Source organism: Eretmochelys imbricata, chromosome 25 (assembly GCF_965152235.1).
Source record: "Eretmochelys imbricata isolate rEreImb1 chromosome 25, rEreImb1.hap1, whole genome shotgun sequence".
Taxonomy (NCBI): domain Eukaryota; kingdom Metazoa; phylum Chordata; order Testudines; family Cheloniidae; genus Eretmochelys; species Eretmochelys imbricata.
Window position 1 is genome coordinate 6,036,476 of NC_135596.1, and position 20,174 is coordinate 6,056,649.

A 20,174-nucleotide genomic window follows, 5' to 3' on the forward strand; every position below is an offset into this window, starting at 1 on the left:
AGAGATTCCACAACCTCCCTAGGCAATTTATTCCACCCTGACCGTTAGGAAGTTTTTCCTAATGTCCAACCTAAATGTCCCTTGCTGCAATTTAAGCCCCATTGCTTCTTGTCCTATCCTCAGAGGTTAACGAGAACAATTTTTCTCCCTCCTCCTTGTAACAACCTTTTATGTACTTGACAACTGTTATGTCCCCTCTCAGTCTTCTCTTCTCCAGACTAAACAAACCCAATTTTTTCAATCTTCCGTCATAGGTCATGTTTTCTAGACCTTTCATCATTTTTGTTGCTCTTCTCTGGCCTTTCTCCAATTTGTCCACATCTTTCCTGAAATGTGGTGCCCAGAACTGGACACAATACTCCAGTTGAGGCCTAATCAGTGCAGAGTAGAGCGGAAGAATTACTTCTCGTGTCTTGCTTACAACACTCCTGCTGATACATCCCAGAATGATGTTCACTTTTTTTGCAACAGCGTTACACTGTTGACTCATATTTAGCTTGTGATCCACTATGACCCCCCAGATCCCTTTCCGCAGTTCTCCTTCCTAGGCAGTCATTTCCCATTTTGTATGTGTGCAACTGATTGTTTCTTCCTAAGTGGAGAACTTTGCATTTGTCCTTATTGAATTTCATCGTATTTACTTCAGACCATTTCTCCTGTTTGTCCAGATCATTTTGAATTTTAATCCTATCCTCCAAAGCACTTGCAACCCCTCCCAGCTTTGGTATTGTCCACAAATTTTATAAGTGTACTCTCTATGCCATTATCTAAATCATTGATGAAGATATTGAACAGAAACGGACCAGAACCGATCCCTGCGGGACCCTACTCGTTATGTCCTTCTAGCATGACTGTGAACCACTGATAACTACTCTCTGGGAACAGTTTTCCAACCAGTTTTGCACCCACCTTATAGTAGCTCCATCTAGGTTGCATTTCCCTAGTTTGTTTATGAGAAGGTCATGCCCGACAGGATCAAAAGCCTTACTAAAGTCAAAATATACCACATCTACCGCTTCCCCCCATCCACAAGGCTTGTTGCCCTGTCAAAGAAAGCTATCAGGTTGGTTTGACATGGTTTGTTCTTGACAAATCCATGCTGACTCTGTGGCTGTGCACATGGTTCCTGGGCTTCTCTCCAGCCCCCTTCTGCCTTGTGGCTCCTGTTCCCCAAACCGAGCCCAGCCTGGTTCAGGACCATTCCTCTCACCCAGTCAGGGGAATGGGAAGTGCAAAGCGAATGGGGCCGGTAGGAAATATGGTCCCTGCTTAGCCAGGAAAAAGGGGGTATACAGAGGAGGCTGATGAAACTTGTAGTCCGCTGCTTTGGAGATGCAACACACCCCAGGTTTTGAATTTTGGGTGTCCCATTTCAGAATCCCTCAGGGCCTGATTTTTGAGGGTGCTGAGCACCCGCAGCTGCCAGGGGCTTTACCCGGAGTTTCAGGCACCCAGCACCTCTGAAACCCTGGCCAAGGTGTCTCCAGCTGGACTCCCAAATATGGAGGCCTCAGACCGTTGGCTATGGTGTCTCTGGGCCCCAGCCGGTGGCTGTGGTCTCCCAACGGTCTCTCCCTCTGCTTACCCATCAATATCCGCTGTCTCCACGTAGCACAGGCTGCTGGGCTCTGAGCTGGACAGCAAGAGCAGGTCAGCCTTTAAAAGCAAGTGAAAGAGAAAAGGCCTCAGAGAGACTTTCCTGATGAGGCCCCCCTCGTCCCCGCTCCCCAGCATTACGGCCTCGGAGTGAGGGGCCTGGCCCAGCATGCGGGGCCTCACGCACCGGGACGAAGCTGTCCTTGCGGAGGCAGATGACGTCACCAACACAGATGTCCCGCCATTTCTTCCAGCTAAAGCTGCAAGAGAAGAATGAGCCACTGAGGGAGGGCCCAGCCCTGCTGAGACGCGCTGAGCTGACAGCCCTGGTGGCCTCTCTCCATGGGCCGGCGGCCAGCAGCAAGGTAAGTTTCACTCCCACCCTCCCCCAGCCTCTGCGCCTCAACCCTGACCTCCAGGACGAGAGGAGACTTCAGTCTCTGTGGCCCATCCAATCCTTGGCCGCTCCGCTGAGCCTGCCAGTGGGGAGGCCAACTGGGCGGGTGGTTTCATGGCATGGGAAACCGGCATGGGACCCACCAATGCCTAGCAGGCACACCGCCAAGCAGCCGACGAGGGCAGCGCCTTTGGGCTGTTGGGGAGCTGGGCTTAGAGGCCCATTTCAGTCCCTTCTGCACCCTTCCGCCTCCTGATAAGAGCAACCTCAAGCTGGGATGTCACTCTGTAGGGCCCCACTTTAGGAGCCCTATTAGTCAGAAGTGGCAGAAACTCGCTGGATGCCCTTCCTAGGAAAGGAAACTCCCTTAGGACAGGAGGAGGTGTCCCATGGAGCCAGGGCCACCTGGATCCCCATCCCAGCTGGGACTGGGATGTGTTAGTCCCAAGCATGGAGCAAATGAGGCCTGCCCCAGGTTGTGGCAAAGTGTGTCTGTGTGGGGGAGCCTGGGGGTGATGACACATCACAATCTCTTCTCTGAGCACAGCTGCTAAATTGGGAGAACCCTAGGGCTCAGACAATGCCACTGAGCTGCCACCACCCCTCCCCCTGCTTCTTTGAACACATGTTGGAGGAGAAAACGACTGTAGAGAGTGAGTTTTATCCTCTAGCTCGCAGCTGGACATTTCTCAAGGCCCCTAACCTTTTCCCCACCAAGATTTCGCAGGGTCTGCTGTTGATCATCCAGTCGCTCCGGTGTCGGGCCTGCAAAAATAGGAGAAAAGACAGGGACAGGCCATGTCGGGCTTCCCTGTTCACCAGGGCTGCAAGAGAACATCCCTGTTAGCACCGGGCTCTGTCCAGGAGTTCCAGCCCCAGAGTGAGGAGATCTGCCCTTCACAGGTGTGATACTGGCAGGCCAGATGCCAGCTCTTGCCCAGGCTGCAGGCATTAGCTAAGAACTGACTAATTCGTTGTTGGAGGCCTGACCAGTTCACTTATGTGGTAGTGTTGCTCAAAATAGGTATTAATCCTATAAGACAGGTTTCAGAGTAACAGCCGTGTTAGTCTGTATTCGCAAAAAGAAAAGGAGGACTTGTGGCACCTTAGAGACTAACCAATTTATTTGAGCATGAGCTTTCGTGAGCTACAGCTCACTTCATCGGATGCATACCGTGGAAACTGCAGCTATGCATCCGATGAAGTGAGCTGTAGCTCACGAAAGCTCATGCTCAAATAAATTGGTTAGTCTCTAAGGTGCCACAAGTACTCCTTTTCTTTTTGCGAATCCTATAAGAATGTATTTACTAGTGTTACAACTCAATTGCATGTTTGTAAGTTGCTGCATGCATTAATCTTATTTGAAATGTCCGTATTCCAGGAAATATGTAAGTTTTGCTTTATAACTTTGAAAACGTTTGCTCTAAACTTGTGAACCCGGATGGGAAGAGTGTTTACCTCCACCTCTACCCTGGTGGCCAGAAGAACTATCAAAATCAGATGATCCATCAAGGAACATCAAAATTCGAAGATTTGGTGAATGGGTCTATCGCCCCTTGGAAACACTACGTCCAAGGAAACTTGTCCTACGGACTTAGAGGCTGAACGAAGGAAATAAAACAAAGATACATCAACATTTTCCATCTCTTTGTTGTTTGAACTCTGACAAGGCCAGAGACTCCAAACTGAAGCCAGAAATCCCCAGGGGTTACCCCTGGGTCCACCCTGAAAGATACTTTGAAGTGACAGATCACTACAGTTCTGTCACTCTTAGGATTTATTGCAACTCAATTGGTATCTATATCTGCTTGCTTTAGCCTGGAAACAACTCTCTTATTTCTCTTTCCTAGTTAATAAACCTTTAGATAGTTTATTACAGGACTGGCTACAGCCATTGTCTTTGGTGTGAGATCAAGGGTACCAACTGATCTGGGGGTCAGTGACGGGTCTCTTGGGATTGGAAGCAACCTGAATATTTTGTGATTTTTTTTGTGTAAGTGACCATTTATCATCATTTATAAAGTCCAGTTTGCCAGATAGGCTGGAGAGTCTAAAGCAGCGGTTCTCAACCCGCGGCCCGTATGTGGCCCAATTAGCACACAGCTGCGGCCCAGTTGTGTGCTAAAGGCCGCAGGGCCCGCATGCAGAATCCCAGCTGCCCTGCTGCCCAGCCCGGGGCAGCAGGGTTGAGGCTGCCAGGCTGCCCTGCCTTTAGTGTGTCAGGGTCCGGGCTTCCGGGACTGCCCTGCCCCACAGGGTGGGATCCGGGCTGTTGGGGCTGTGCTGCCTCGCAGCCCTGCAGAGTCCGGGGCTGCCCAGCTGCCCAGCCCCGCAGCGGGATCCGCTCCCGCCCCACTCTGTGGAGGGGTCTCTGGGCGGGGGCTTGGGTGCTGAGCATAGGGGTTTGTAGGGGTGAGGTTCAGCGGGGGTATGCTGTGGTTCTCAACCTGCGACCCAAGTAAGTAAATAGGTTGAGAACCACTGGTCTAAAGGGACTGTCTGTGACTCCATGGTAAGACCATGATAGTGATCCAGGAGTTCACATTTGGTTCTGGGTGAGTAACAGCTACTTATAGGGGTGTCTGCCCAGATATAGGCACTCACAGTCATGAGCCCGTCCACGCAGCATGACACAAGGCATGCCCAGTGGGTCTGAACGTGGGGAGTAGGGGGGCGGTCAATATGTCTGTGGATCTAAGAGGGAGCATGTCCATTGGCTGGGACCCCAAAGAGCAGGGGAGGGGAGTGGGTCAATCATGGAGAGGCCAGAACAGGGGAAGGGGCCAGTTACTCATCCCCGCTCCAAAGGGAGGATGGTAGATAGTCACAGCCCCTTGTCTCAATGAAGGCATTGTGGATACACGTAGGGTTATGAGGCTTAAAGATGCAGGGAGCGCCAGGCTTCTTCCAGACTTTTCAGCTCAGTCCTGGGCTCTCCAGTAAGCCACACCATGCACTGGGCCCCTTCGTGGATTTCCAGCCCTGTAAACTGATGGCATACTCACAATGTCATCAATCAGGTCCCGTAGGCCTCTGAGGAGAAGGAGGGAGCTCAGGGGCAGCAGCAGGGTGAACCAGGGCAGGGTGGAGATTTCAGGAACGGTCTGAAATGGGAGGCAAGAGAGAAGAGGAACATCACATTGCTAGGGGCGGGTAGGAGACCAGACACAGCTTCACTCCACACCCTGAAGCACTGACCCTTTCTGAGTGTTGGAAGAGTTGGGGTAACTTCCCCATTCTTTCTATGGGAGCATCTGAATTTCCTGGTTCCACCTGGGACCAGACTATTAGTTTAAGAGCAGCTTATTTCAGTTTATCTTAAAGATCTTCCTAATCAATTGAAACTAAAACAAACTAAGGACTTGTCTACATGGAGTGTGATGCTGGTAAGTGGCAAGTGCCAGCTCTGGTGCCTAGGCATCAGCTGAGAACTGACAAACTCACACCTGCAAGCCAGGCCAGTTCATTTGCATGTTAGTAAAGTTCAAAGTAAATGTGAAATGTACAAAAATGTGTTTAGTGTTTAAACTGCATGAAGAACTGGTGGGATGTTGCAGGCATTGTTTTCCTTTATTTGTACCCTGTTATAATGTAATAGCAAGCTTCTGCATTGTATATACCCCAGTAACTAAGTAACTCATCAAACTGAGAGGAGCCTTGTGTAATGCAAATGAAGAACTTTAATAGGAGTGTGTTAATTCCTGCGCATTGAAAGCAAGTGGTCATTATGTATCAGATCAAAGATCAAAGTCTCCAAGTGCATTCCTCTTTTCCTGCCATGAAGAAAGAACCCACGTGGGGGCTGTCCTGACAGCTCAGTTTCTGTGAGAAGCTATAAATATGGACCCAAGGAACAATTCTTCATCTCTTGTCTGTCTGGATTCTAACAGGGCAGAAAACTGAACAAGGAGGCAGAGATCCCCTGAGTTATTCTGGGTAGCCCTGAAAGACTTTTGGGAAACTGGCAGAACACTACGCCACGGCTAGATTTTGCAATTATAGAGTGTGACTCACCTGTACATATATATTTTATCTGCTTTAATCTCTCATTAACTCTCATTTCTTTTTCGTAGCTAATAAACCTTTAGTTAGTTTACTATAGGATTGTCTTTGGTGTAAGATCTGGGATACAAATCACCCTGGCTGAGTGTTGGTCTCTTGGGACTGGGTGTTACCTGATTATTTTGTAATTGTTGGTGTAAGAGACCATTTATCACTTAGTCCAGCCTGCCTGGATGGCAAGATAGACTGAAGCGTCTACGGGGACTATCTGCGACTCCATTATAAGAATATTGTAGGACTTTGGGTGTTCACATTTGGTGCAGGGTTGGTGAAATCTAATTATAGAACATACGACAGGTCTGGGGTGCCGGCCCTGCTTTTTGACAGTCTGCCCGGAGGTTGGCCCTCACGCTTGTGAGCCACTCCAGGCAGGGTGACATGGGGAAATTGATCAGAATAGCTATTGCAGAACAAAATATTCCACAATAGCTAGAACAGCTATTGCAGAATAGCTGCTGCAGAATAAGCTATTCTGGTCAATATCCCCCCATCAAGACGTTAAACCAAAGCTGGGTTAAACCAAAATAAGAGCTTGCCTAAACAACCGAAATAACGGTCTCTTTTCCTAGCTTTAGGTCAATTAAGCCAGTTATTTCAAAATGGAACACTCCTGTAGTGAAATGAGAGAGCCCCACACAGACAGACGCTAAAATAACTAAGGGGATGAATGAAAACCCATATGGTTATTTTGGTTCCCATGTGGCCAATCCCTCAGAGCATCCGCATGGCCTTTTGCGCCAGTTTAGTTGAATTGGTTTAAAATCTGGTACAGTAGACAAGGCCAAAGCAAAGAAGCTTTGATCTAATGACTTTCAAGGGATTTGGCTCCTAACTCGCATAGGAACTTTTGAAAATCCTATCCTTGGTGATTAAAGGACTGGAAGCCAGGACTCCTGGGTTCTGTGCCCAGCAGCTCACTGTGTGACCTTGGGCAAGACGCTTTGTCACGGTCTCTGCAGCTAATATCCTTCATGGGGGCAGTGTGAGGAGTGGAGAGTATTTTGTGGTCCTTGCATGAAAGCTGCTAGTGAAACACAGTCTTCTTAAATTATCCAATGGCTAATCCAAAATCCCCATAAAATGGAGAGAGAGGGAGACTGCTCTAGCTCAAACGGAGGCCGAGAGAGAGATCACGCAGCGATCCTGTAGCAAAGTTGGGGTTAGAACCCAGAAGTCCTAACTCGCAGTCCCCAGCTCCAAGTACTAGACACAGCTCCTTCTTTAGACAGCCTCTCTCTCCCCTCTGTGCCCATCTCGGGGCACTGGCTTGGCAGGCCCAGCAGTCTCCCCCTGACCTCCCGCAAGATCTCACCTGCAAGAGGATGACGAAGAGGAAGTAGAGGTTGGCCAGACGATGAAACTGCTCATAGAGGTTGAGTGGCAAGAAGGTCAGGATGTTGTATTTGGCTGTCCTGATGGCGTTATCCTGGAAGGAGCATTTTAAAGACTGCCATGACTGGGCTTTCTCAGGACACAGCAAGAGCTGGGCTGGGGCAGAGCTGGGCTTTCTGCCAGCCACTGGGAACTCATGGGGCACAGGATATCCCAGCGAGGCATCCCCTTCTTCCCAGGCTAAATTCTGGATTCACTCTGCAGTGGGGCTACTGGGCCTAGAAAGTGCCAGGGATCTAGACCAAGGGATGGGGGTATATGGTGGAAGCAGAGTTCCTTCCCCCCACGCCCACTCCTCCACCTCGGGCTCTGCGACCCTGTGTCATCTTTTATGCCAGTACAAAGCACTACTAAGTCAGAGTGGAAGCATCCAACCCCCGCTTTGCAGCCAGTGAATGACTGCTCAAGGTGCAGGGCAACTGGGAATCTGGCTCTTACTCTTCATGGTCCAGTTCCTCACATGTGTTTAGGTGCCTAACTCCCTTTGAAATCAATGGAAGTCAGGAGCCTAAATACCTTTGAGCATCTGGGCCTATCAGCTCATCTCCCAGCCTTATTCTGGGTGGGTCCAGCCAGCTGGCATTGTGGCTGACACTAGGGGTCAAAACAGGCACCTCCAGAGCTAAAAACAAGCTGCTCTAGCTTGAGCTAAAGAGCCAGGTCTAGCCACAGACTCGCATCCTCAGTGGATCAGGCACAGAGGGGAGCATGTAACACAGTCAGTGGGTTACACACCCCATCCTACCCTTTCTTATCCCCTCTCTCACATGCAGGCTTTTTGGTTTTACCTCTGCTGCCAGGTCCCACGGTAACAGATCCTACCCAGTCACCGCACAAAACTCACACACCTCTGAAGAAGCAGGACAAGAAACTTGCTCCAAAAAAACCCCCCAGCGGCTTCTACCACTCAAGCTAAGGGAGCCTTCCGTTAGCAGGAAGCATTACCCAGTCCCTTATGCTCTCTACGGACCAGCCACTACAGGTCACGTGGCTCCTTCAAGCACACAAAGCCACAACTCCCTTCTCGGAGAAATCTCAATGGCCCAAAACGCTGCTCCAGACCGTGACTGGCAAACACTGCAGCAATCGTATGGCAGGCCAGTCCCCCCTCCTCATGTTGAATGAGACACTCAGGAAAGCAGCGCTTCCAGTCAGCTGCTCTGGAGACCTGTCTGCTCAAGCCCTGTCCACAGCCAAGGGGCTTGCACGGCCAGCTGGGAAATCAGCGGAGACGCTAGTGGCCAAAAATAAGCACCGGCTTGAAGCAAGGTAACTCACCTCATATTTCTTCCTTGTCAGGCAGAAGGCGACTCTCTTCTTGAACTGTTTGTGATAGGCTCGGTCGTTGGCCTTCACCTCCCAGGTGAAATCTGGAAAAGCAGCCAAATGCTGAGCCATTAGCCAATCTCTGGGCAACATTCTCTGGCCCGTGGGGAAACGAGGCAGAACCAGGACAGATGACAGCACCATAAGACCCGCAAGGAGCTTCGGGTACTGCTTGCTGCTGGCATGAATGGCTTTCCCCGAGGAGGCAGGACCTTGGGACCCATTGGGATTGGGATCCCACAGGCCTGATTAGAGGTGGCCTTTGGGGCAACTGGAGCAGAGCAAGAGTCCATATCAGCCAGACACAGCTCCAACCCCAGTTTTCTCTTTGCTCCTCACTAAGCACTACATTGTGCCCAGCCCGGTGTAGAGACTGCAAGGGGACAGAAAGAACAGGAGTGCTTGTGGCACCTTAGAGACTAACAAATTTATTTGAGCATAAGCTTTTGTGGGCTACAGAGAACACCGGAAGCCTTCCCTTGCCACTCACTCCTGCTCCGGAGCCTGTTGCAAGCTCGGCTCTTGGATTTCTGGTGCCTGAGGACTGAGGGAAACCTGCACTTACATTGGGGTTGGAGTCCACTGGGGAAAATCAAGCCGAACAGAGCTGGCATGGGATGGGCAGTCCAGCCTTTCCAAGGGGGCAGGAGGGGTCTGTCTCAGTCCTTTGCCCACAAGAACAATCCTGGGGCAGAGGTGGTGATTTAATGGCACAACCAAAACCTTGGTGAATGAATAGTCCCCCAGCCAAAATTATTTAAATAGATCCTACAATACCTTTTTTTAGTAGCAGGGTATAGCTACAGCTGAGCTGGGACGTTCTTAGCCAAGGTTCCTAACTCTCCCACTTTCTATGGGTCCCTACACATCATACTCGCCTGCCCCATCTCCTGTCCCAATCCATGCTCTCCCAATGCCAAACAACCCAGCCATGCCATCTTGCACTGACCTAACTGCTTCTTACTTCCATTCAGGTAGCTCTCGAGTGACTCCTGGTTGGTCATGCTGCCGGAATCTAGAAAGCAAAGGAACCAAACATCTTTACAATAATGAACAATAAGCATAGCAAGGTTTTATCATTCTACAGCTCTTTTCCTTTCGTGGGATGGCAACTTTAACTGTTTCAGAGGAGCAGCCGTGTTAGTCTGTATTTGCCAAAAGAAAAGGAGGACTTGTGTGTGACGGTTTAATGACAAGACAGTACAGAGCTTTAAGCAAGCAAGCGAGCTGGTCTGCTAACGGGCTTTTGCCTGTTAGCTTTTTACCTTTTTTTTTATTTTTATTTTTTTGTGCATTACATTTTTCAACAGATAAAAGGGATACACTGGCTTTGTTTAACATTTTGATTTACCAATTTTTATTTACCGCATTCCTTGCTCTCGGGCCTTGAGCCCAGTTCTGGGAGGCTTCCCACGGTTCATGTCATCTGGGCGAGATTCCAAGGTTCGTGCCCTTGAGAAGAGCTGTGTGTGCACAGCTCCTATACAACACTCCGGGTGTGCCCTGAATGTTGCCAAGCGCATGAACCTTGTATGAATCCTACACTTGTGGCACCTTAGAGACTAACAAAAGCTCATGCTCAAATAAATTTGCTAGTCTCTAAGGTGCCACAAGTACTCCTTCACTTTAACTGTGCTGCCCTGGTTCTTTAAGCTCTCTGGGGCTGATACCCCAGAATGCAATACCATGTGGAAGGAGGTGGAAAAATTGGAAAGAGTCCAGCAGAGGGCAACAAAAATGTTTAGGGGACTGGAACACATGACTTATGAGGAGAGGCTGAGGGAACTGGGATTGTTTAGTCTGCGGAAGAGAAGAATGAGGGGAGATTTGATAGCTGCTTTCAACTACCTGAAAGGGGGTTCCAAAGAGGATGGATCTAGACTGTTTTCAGTGGTGGCAGATGACAGAACGAGGAGTAATGGTTTCAAGTTGCAGTGGGGGAGGTCTAGGTTGGATATTAGGAAAAACTTTTTCACTAGGAGGGTGGTGAAACACTGGAATGCCTTACCTAGGGAGGTGGTGAAATCTCCTTCCTTAGATATTTTTAAGGTCAGGCTTGACAAAGCCCTGGCTGGGATGATTTAGTTGGTGTTGGTCCTGCTTTGAGCAGGGGGTTGGACTAGATGACCTTGTGAGGTCCCTTCCAACCCTGATATTCTATGATTCTATGATTCCACAGTGGAGTAATTTCCTCCTGACCTCAGACAGTGATGAGCTTCTGCCCTGAAGCCTCATATTGGCTAGATTTTATTACCCCAGCATATGTAAATACACGTTATTCACACTGACGTCCAATTCTCCTTAATTAACTCCTTGTCTCAGTTTTTATTCCACAGCAGGTTGATTATGTGTTGTATAAAAAAGTATTTTCTTTCCATCTGTTTTAAAGGCGGTATCTTTTCATTGCAATGAGGGCCAGCAATCCCATTTGTTACGCTACATTCTTCCATCACATTTCCTATTAATCTCCTTTCTGCACAAAACAGTCACAGTGCCAGACTCTCTGCTGGCTTAAGTTGATGTCAGTCGAGCTGGGTTGAAACTACTTGTGGCAGGACTAAATCTAGTTCCTCAGCTTTAATTTCTCTCACTCAGGCCTCGAGTCATTTTCACAGCCTTGCCACCTAGATGCAGCATTCCAAACTGACTCGAAGCCTACTTCCCAACTTCTCCAGAGTTCATGATCTCTTCTCTGGATCAAATATCTGCATATCTCTTTAGGTCCTGAAGCAATGTACTGGCCTTGTGCAGGAGTAAATGAGTGAGCTAGCTGGCCTGCAGAAATCAAATGGGTCATCATAGAACATCAGGATTGGAAGGGACCTCACGAGGTCATCTAGTCCAATCCCATGCTTAAAGCAGGACCAACCACAACTAAATCATCCCAGCCAGGGCTTTGTCAAGACAGACCTTAAAAACCTTTATGGATGGAGATTCCACCACCTCCCTAGGTAACGCATTCCAGTGTTTCACCACCCTCCTAGCGAAAAAGTTTTTCCTAATATCCAACCTAAACCTACCCCACTGCAACTTGAAACCATTACTCCTCATTCTGTCATCTGCTACCACTGAGAACAGTCTAGATCCATCCTCTTTGGAACCCCCTTTCAGGTAGTTGAAAGCAGCTATCAAATCCCCCCTCATTCTTCTCTTCCGCAGACTAAACAATCCCAGTTCCCTCAGCCTCTCCTCATAAGTCATGTGCTCCAGCCCCCTAATCATTTTTGTTGCCCTCCGCTGGACGTTTTCCAATTTTTCCACAACCTTCTTGTAGTGTGGGGCCCAAAACTGGACACAGTACTCCAGATGACGCCTCACCAATGTCGAATAGAGGGGAACGACCACGTTCCTCGATCTGCTGGCAATGCCCCTACTTATACAGCCCAAAATGCCATTGGCCTTCTTGGCAACAAGGGTACACTGTTGACTCATATCCAGCTTCTCGTCCACTGTCAACCCTAGGTCCTTTTCTGCAGAACAGCTGCCTAGCCATTCAGTCCCTAGTTTGTAGCGGTGCATGGGATTCTTCCGTCCTAAGTGCAGGACTCTGCATTTGTCTTTGTTGAACCTCATCAGATTACTTTTGGCCCAATCCTCTCATTTGTCTAGGGCCCTCTGTATCCTATCCCTACCCTCCAGTGTATTTACCTCTCCTCCCAGTTTAGTGTCATCTGCAAACTTGCTGAGGGTGCAATCCACACCATCCTCCAGATCATTAATGAAGTTATTGAACAAAACTGGCCCGAGGACCAACCCTTGGGGCACTCCACTTGATACCGGCTGCCAACTAGACATGGAGCCATTGATCACTCCCCGCTGAGCCCGACAATCTAGCCAGCTTTCTATCCACCTTATTGTCCATTCATCCAGCCCATACTTCTTTAACTTGCTGGCAAGAATACTGTGGGAGACCATGTCAAAAGCTTTGCTAAAGTCAAGGAATAACACATCCACTGCTTTCCGTCATCCACAGAGCCAGTTATCTCGTCATAGAAGGCAATTAGATTACTCAGGCCTAACTTGCCCTTGGTGAATCCATGCTGACTGTTCCTGATCACTTTCCTCTCCTCTAAGTGCTTCAGAATTGATTCCTTGAGGACCTGCTCCATGATTTTTCCAGGGACTGAGGTGGGGCTGACTGGCCTGTAGTTCCCAGGATCCTCCTTCTTCCCTTTTTTAAAGATGGGCACTACATTAGCCTTTTTCCAGTTGTCCGGGACCTCCCCCGATCGCCATGAGTTTTCAAAGATAACGGCCAAAGGCTCTGCAATCACATCCGCCAACTCCTTTAGCACTCTCGGATACAGCACAGGTCCTGCAAGTAGCATCAATTACAGGAAGTCTAGTTTAGCCTAAGTAGTAAAGGCCTGTATGTTTAGAGCAAAATCTAGCAATGATTCCCCAAGTGCATGAGCAGATTATTCTGGAAGAAGTTGACTTTCAGTGCTCCAAGTCACATCCTTGGGATATCCTAAAATTCCACCCAGTTACCCCTGCATTGAGCCCAATAATTTAGATCTGAGCAAACATCTCTTCCAGAAAGGCAGCCAGTCTGGATCTGAAGGCATTGAGAGATGCAGAGTTCATCACTGCCCTTGGGAGTTCGTTCCAGTGGTTAATCATAGCTTTGCAGCTCATGAATTCATTACAGCTATTCAGACTTTGCAGGGACAGGACTCCCACTCAAATCAGAGTGGCCAATGCCAAAAGAAGGGCTCCGGGATCTGGCCCAACATTGATGTGGTTTTCTCTGGGATGAGGTCACCAAACCTGTATTTAAGATGAAGCCAGCACTAACAGTTGACACAGCAGCATCAGCATGGATTATCTTCTAGTCCCACCTTAGTCCAGCCCCAGATGCTCAGAACAACTCCTTGATATTTCCCCCCTCAAGAGGTTACAAGAAATTGTTCGGGACCATCATCATGTTGGAGAAACTCTGTCCCCTCCTGCAATCCCAACTAAGTGTCTGTCATGCCCAGAGAGCAAATGCCTTGGTCAATTACAAGATTGGCTTTATGCCCAGTAATCCAAAGACCTTCTGCACAGGTATGTTGTGTAGTTTAATTACTGTTTGTGAAATGCTTTGTGATCTTTAGATGAAAGGAACTAGCGAGGCGTGAAGCGTTAATTACCTCATTAGGTAATAATCCCACACAGAAGTCTTCCCTGTCATTATTTTTTATGCCTTCCCTTTGATCACCTCCCTTTTTTCCTTATTTTTCTCTCTTCTTTCCCTGCAGTGTCTCTTTCTCTCTCTTTTCCTTTTTTCCTCTTCCCATCACTCTGATTACAACACAGTGCAATTTAGTTGGATGCTGTTTGCCCAGACACACATGAGCACCAAACACTTTAGGTAGACACTCACAACACCCCTGAGGCAAGGTGACATCTGACAACCCCAGATCCAAACTCGCCTGAACTTTGGGGACATCAGTTCTCTGTAGTGCACCTCCAATTCGGGCATGGCTGCTGAGTCCAGATCAAGGGCTGGTGTACATACAAACTTGCACCAAATAAGTGAATCTGTTTTAGGTCATATCTTTTGTTACCAAAATAGGACACTTTTACTCCACAATAAGCACTCCCCAAAATCCCAAAGGTGTGAATTAACACCCCAGTGTAGGGGATCCCTGTGCAGTGACACTGGACAGCACTGGCTAGGCGCTTCAAAGCCAGAGAGAACCACAAGGCTTGTCTGTGTCCAGCAGCCTCAATAAAGAATTCCCTTTGAATACAATACAGCCCTGCCTCATCCCTACAGCTGTCAGATCTCAGCTTCTGCACCCGAGTCCCAGTGGTCCCCCTAGTGGTCCAGCGTCAGCTGTGGGTGCGGCAGGAGGCATGTTGCCCTGCTAAGGCTGGTGCAGCGGCAGTGCCCACCTTCCCCAGTTGGGAGCCCCTGAGGAGGGGGAGAATTGCTCCTGCCCCTCCCACTCCTGACACTGGCTATGGCAAAAATCTCACCGGCAAAGACAGCACTTCTTTTTTTAAAAAAAATGGGTTTCTCCAGAAATAAACTAACCCTAGAGAGGATCTGATCATACATCTCACTGACTCAAGCTGGAATGCATAAGGAGGGCCATGTGGTTCCTGCTTTGGACATGACTGGCCCCTTCAGAAGGGGCCTCTTGTGCTCAGAGAAAGTTCTAATATATAGCATCTCCCTGATGCACTTGGCATTTCTGAGCCCCATTGTACCAATGAATAATTTTTGTGTTATTATTTTCTGCTTGGATTGCTCAGCAGCTCAGAAATACCGATGTTCCCAGCTGCTGCCAAAAAACCCCAAACAAACAGCACAGCTAATTAAGCACCTGCAGCTGGCAGAATTTGAGGCACATCATTGAAATGGAAGCTGGGTGTCTGCGTGTGTACATGCATCGGGATTACCGGCCCCCAGAATGGGCACAACACAAATCTTGCTGCTGGGGAAAAGAAACCGGAGTCAAAAACCAAAAAAAAGTGGGGGCAGGGGAGAAAGAACAAAGTTCAAATGATCCATGAAATATTTCCACAGAAAAAAATACACAGCAAGTTTGGTTCCAAGAAAACTCTCAGCCTGCCGTAAATATCATTCATCACCCAGGTAATTACAAATAAAAATTACAACCCAGCCACCACTTGCATAATCCAGCTCCTCTCGAGACTCAGCTCTCACTTCTCACAATCGAGGAAGAAGGCTTTATTGGTTCAAAAAACAACCTGATTTAGAGGGAAGGAGAAGGCCACTATAAAGAACAAAAAATATATAAAAAAAAAAGTAGAAAAAATAGGAAGCAGATAATAATGAATATAAAACAGAAGCTAGGAATTATAGAAAACTGATAAACAGAAGCAAAGGGACACAAGGAAACGTCTATGGCCAGTGACTTAAGGACAACAAGGAGGATCTTTTTAAGTATATTCGGAACAGAAAGAATCCTAACAATGGTATTGGTCCATTATTAGATGGAAATGGTAGAATTATCCAAAAAAAGGCAGAAAAAGCAGATGTGTTCAATGAATATGGGAATATATTACATGATAAAACTCTTTCCATTTCACTAGTAACTCCAGAGGATGTCAGACATTTTTAAATCAGCAGGTCTGGATAAGTTGCATCCAACAGTTTCTAAAACAGCTGACTGAGGAGCTTGCTGGACCATTAACGCTGATTTTCAATAAGTCTTAGAACACCAAAGAAGTTCCACATGACTGAAGTTGTGTCAATATTTACAAAGGGTAAAAGGGATGTCCCAGGTAATTTTTGGCCTGTCACTCTGACATTGATCCTGGGCCAGATAATGGAGAGGCTAATATGGGACTTCATTAATAACGGATAAAAAGAGGGTACTATGATTAATGCCAGTCAACATGGGTTTATGGAAAATAAAGCATGTCAAATTAACTTGATATTTTGAATGGAATTACAAATTTGGATGATAAAGGTAATAGTGTTGACTTAGACTTCTGTAAAGCAATTGACCCAGTATCTCATGGTCTTTTGATTAAAAAATTAGAAAGATATAAAATTAACATGGCACACATTAAATGGATTAAAATCTGTCTTACTGATAGGTCTCAAAATGTAACTGTAAACAGGGAATCATAATTGAACAGGTGTGTTTCCAGTGGGGTCCTGCAGGGATTGGTTCTGACCCTATACTACTTAACATTTTTATTAATAACCTGGAAGAAAACATAAAATCCTCACTGACAAAGTTTGCAGATAACACAAAAATTGGGGAAGTGGTAAATAATGAAGAGGACAGGTCACAATGCAGAGTGATCTGGATTGCTTGGTAAACGGGGCACAAGCCAACAATATGTATTTTAATATGACTAAGTGTAATGGGTGTATCTAGGAACAAAGAATGCAAGGCATACTGACAGGGGGGCTCTATCCTGGAAAGCACAGACTTTGAAAAAGATTTGGGGGTCATGGTAGATAATCAGTTGAATATGAACTCGCAGTGCAACACTGTGGCCAAAAGGGCTAATGTAATTCTTGGATGTATAATCAGGGAACTTCAAATAGGAGCAAAGAGGTGATTTTACCGCTGTATCTAGCACTGGTGCGACCGCTGATGTAATCCTGTGTCCAGTTCTGATGCCCACAATTCAAGAAGGATGTTGGAGAGGGTTCAGAGAAGAGCCACAAGAATGATTAAAGGAATAGAAAACCTGCCTTATAGTGACAGACTCAAAGAGCTCAATCTATTTAGTTTAACAAAGAGAAGGTTAATGGAGGACTTGATCACAGTCTATAAGTACCTACATGGGGAACAAATATTAAATAATGGGCTCTTCAATCTAGCAGAAATCCAATAGCTGGAAGTTGAAGCTTGACAAATCAGACCAGAAATAAGGCATAGATTTTTAACAGTGAGACTAATTAACCACTGGAACAATTCACCAAGGGTCGTGGAGGATTCTCCATCACTGACAATTTTGAAATCAAGACTGGATGTTTTTCTAAAAGATCTGCTCTAGGGATTATTTTGGGAAGTTCCCCAGTCCATGTTACACAGGAGGTCAGACTAAATCAACTCAATGGTCCCTTCTGGCCTTGTAATCCGTGAACTTCCTCCATCTCCCCTCTATGCTCTTCCCAATCCTCTTGCCTTCCTGCTTCCACTTCTTTTCCCATTTCTGCTTCTTGTCATGCTGCCCCCTCTGCCTGGCACAGCTCTTTGGGACAGACGAAGCTCCTTTCTCTAGGAGTGTAAGGCCTGGTGTGAACTGGCGGGGCTATACCGGCAGGTCTTATTGCTAAGCACGGTTCCAGAAAGGAGACTTCCCATCCCACTGATTCCTCAGGTCCAGCTTTTGTGCAGCGGACTGCTTATGAATGCCTGCTCATTCGCAGTTGACCCTGCAGCTGTCATCAGCAGAGCCAGCATCTGTCAATGCCATCCAGGCAAACAATGGTGCCAATTTATGTGGCATTAACAGGATTGTTTTGAAAGTTCTGACCAGCTACACCTGTGCAAACCCATTGACAGCAATGGCAGTATCACCCACTCCAAATCAGGAGATTATCATTAAAAAATGGTGAGATTTTGGTTTCTTAGCTTTAGGTTACCCTTGGGTCACATTTCCAAGTTTTTTCTCTGTAGAAACCATTCTCTTTTTTAAGGAAAACCAAGATTCTCATTTATTCCCAGGACTCCAGGAGCCAGGGCTTTCAGAAAATTACAAGACGCTCAATAAACTCACAAGAGTCAGCAACACCACAATGAGGCTGTACAGGGGTCACTGAGAATAGAATTTGGCCAGCAAAGTCTTTACTCCTGATGATGATAGATTACATTACAAAAATTGGTTTCAGAGTAACAGCCGTGTTAGTCTGTATTCGCAAAAAGAAAAGGAGTACTTGTGGCACCTTAGAGACTAACCAATTTATTTGAGCATGAGCTTTCGTGAGCTGTAGCTCACGAAAGCTCATGCTCAAATAAATTGGTTAGTCTCTAAGGTGCCACAAGTACTCCTTTTCTTATTACAAAAATTGACAGGTTTCAGAGTAAATTAAATTAGTACCCATATTACAGCAGCAAGGGGGGTGGTGCAGAGGCCCACGTACTTAGCTATTAATGTAGACAGGGCTCAAACATCTTTACCACCGCCTCAGGAAACCCATTCAGAACAGCAGCGAAAACGTCTGAGTTCTTATCCCATTTCTACCCCTAAAACTAACCCCAGTGGTGGCAAGGGGAGCGTGATTCATCCACTAGTTTTTCTAGGGCAGACAAGACCTCAGAGTCCAGGGCTTGCAGGGCCGGCTGCTAAACGGATCATTTTTGCTATGGATAAACACAGAACCCCACACGCCGGTGTCGCAGAGTAGAAACTGCATAGGACACAGGCAGGAACACAAGATAAAACAACACTGAACAGAGCGGGGCACACAGGAAGCCCCCGCTCCTGCAACAGTGAGACATCACTGTGAGAGCAACCCACCGTAGAGAGAAGCTGCCCACCCACAATTTGCATGTGACTATTTCAGGGTGAAAATCCAGGCTTAAAGGAACCCACAAAAAATCAGGCCTCTCCTCTGGATCCCTCCCCTACCCAGCCCATTGCCCTCCCCTATCAACCTCCTTCCTCCCCAACCTCCCCACCCCACCCTTCAAATTCTGTCCACATTTCCATTTCCCTCAGTCTCCGGACCCCCTCCCTAGATCTCCTGCAGTCTCTGCCCCCAGCATGCTCCTGTCTCCAACATCCTCCCTCCCTGTCCCCTCCTTCTCTCATCCTTCGCTTTCTTCTTCAATGCCTTTGGCCCCATCACCTCGCTTCCTGCCCCCCATAATCTCCAAGTCTCTCCTCCCCCACCCCACCTCTCTCTCCCCCACATTTCTCAGCCTTCTGTCTCCTTCCCTTTCCCCTACATTCCCCTCCCTCTGCAGCCTCCCCCTTCCCCAGACCCTGGACGGGCCTCCCTGTATTCATTTGCCCCCCCGTCTCCCGCCCTGCACACCCCACAATTCCACTGCCCCAATCTCCCTCCCTGCCCCCATATCCCACCGCCCCCACTTCCCCGCTCTACCAGCACACAGCTCTGCCCCGACAGCTTCCCCTGCGCCCCACTTCCCCCCACAGACACACATCCGCCTTTCCATGCTCGCCGGACCCCACCCTGTCTCCTGCATGGGACACACATGGTGAAGGAGGAGCAGCCATCTTCGTTGAGGGCAGCCTGGCTTCAAACAGCAGGCAATGGCATCCATCTTCAGTCAGGGCAGCCTCTCTGCCACCTGCCAGGGGGCTGATGGTGGCCATCTTGATGGTGGGCAGCCTGTGAGCTTCACCATCCATTGAGAACAATGGGGAGGCCTGCAGCCATTTTTAGTAAGGGCAAAAACTCATGGCAAGTCCCCACAGTTTCCCCGCATGGCAGGCACCTGCTGGCTCATTGCTGGGTACCTGCCCCCTGCCCAAAGGAGCTGGAGGGAAAGGAACCAGGATCCCACAATCCCCAGGAAAGGGAAGGGGGGGCAGGCCAGGGAGAGAGCCAGGCTGGGACCAGCCAGGTGGGAGCCAGCTGCGGGGGGCGAGGCCAGGTAGCGGGCAGCCTCGGCGCTGGGCCCAGAAAGCCAAAAGCCAGGCTGGGCAGCAGCCTTTGGGAAGCCGGGAGGCAGCAATAGCTATGGGTCGGGGGGGGTGGGGGAGTTACATGGGCACCAGGAGGAGGATGCCACGACAAGACTATGAACAAAGGACCTGAGCTCTGGCCAGTGGGATCTGCAAGCTACAGTTGTATTGCCTCTGGGAGAGGGGTGGATTGCAGGGGGTACCCCTGGCATTCGGCCTGAAGAGACCCACAGGGTGCTGTCACCCTTATACCCCTGTACTGGGCTGCCCCTAGGGGGCCGGATTAGGAGCTGTTGGGTGGATAGTTGCTGAAACCGTGTCCAGG

The 20,174-nt window shown here is 48.3% G+C and overlaps 1 protein-coding gene across 1 annotated transcript in view; it reads right to left on the reverse strand.

Annotated features, from left to right (window-relative positions):
- ATP8B3 (ATPase phospholipid transporting 8B3) overlaps positions 1 to 19,438 on the reverse strand; it is a 53,284-nt gene extending 33,846 nt beyond the window's left edge. The window contains exons 1-8 of the mRNA XM_077805400.1: positions 19,417 to 19,438; positions 9,723 to 9,788; positions 8,726 to 8,817; positions 7,368 to 7,481; positions 4,999 to 5,097; positions 2,697 to 2,758; positions 1,784 to 1,856; positions 1,586 to 1,656 (exon numbers count right to left, since the gene is read on the reverse strand). Coding sequence (XP_077661526.1) covers positions 1,586 to 1,656; positions 1,784 to 1,856; positions 2,697 to 2,758; positions 4,999 to 5,097; positions 7,368 to 7,481; positions 8,726 to 8,817; positions 9,723 to 9,788; positions 19,417 to 19,438 — 599 coding nt within the window. The remainder of the gene's footprint in view (positions 1 to 1,585; positions 1,657 to 1,783; positions 1,857 to 2,696; positions 2,759 to 4,998; positions 5,098 to 7,367; positions 7,482 to 8,725; positions 8,818 to 9,722; positions 9,789 to 19,416) is intronic.
- Between the last annotated feature and the right edge of the window lie 736 nt (positions 19,439 to 20,174).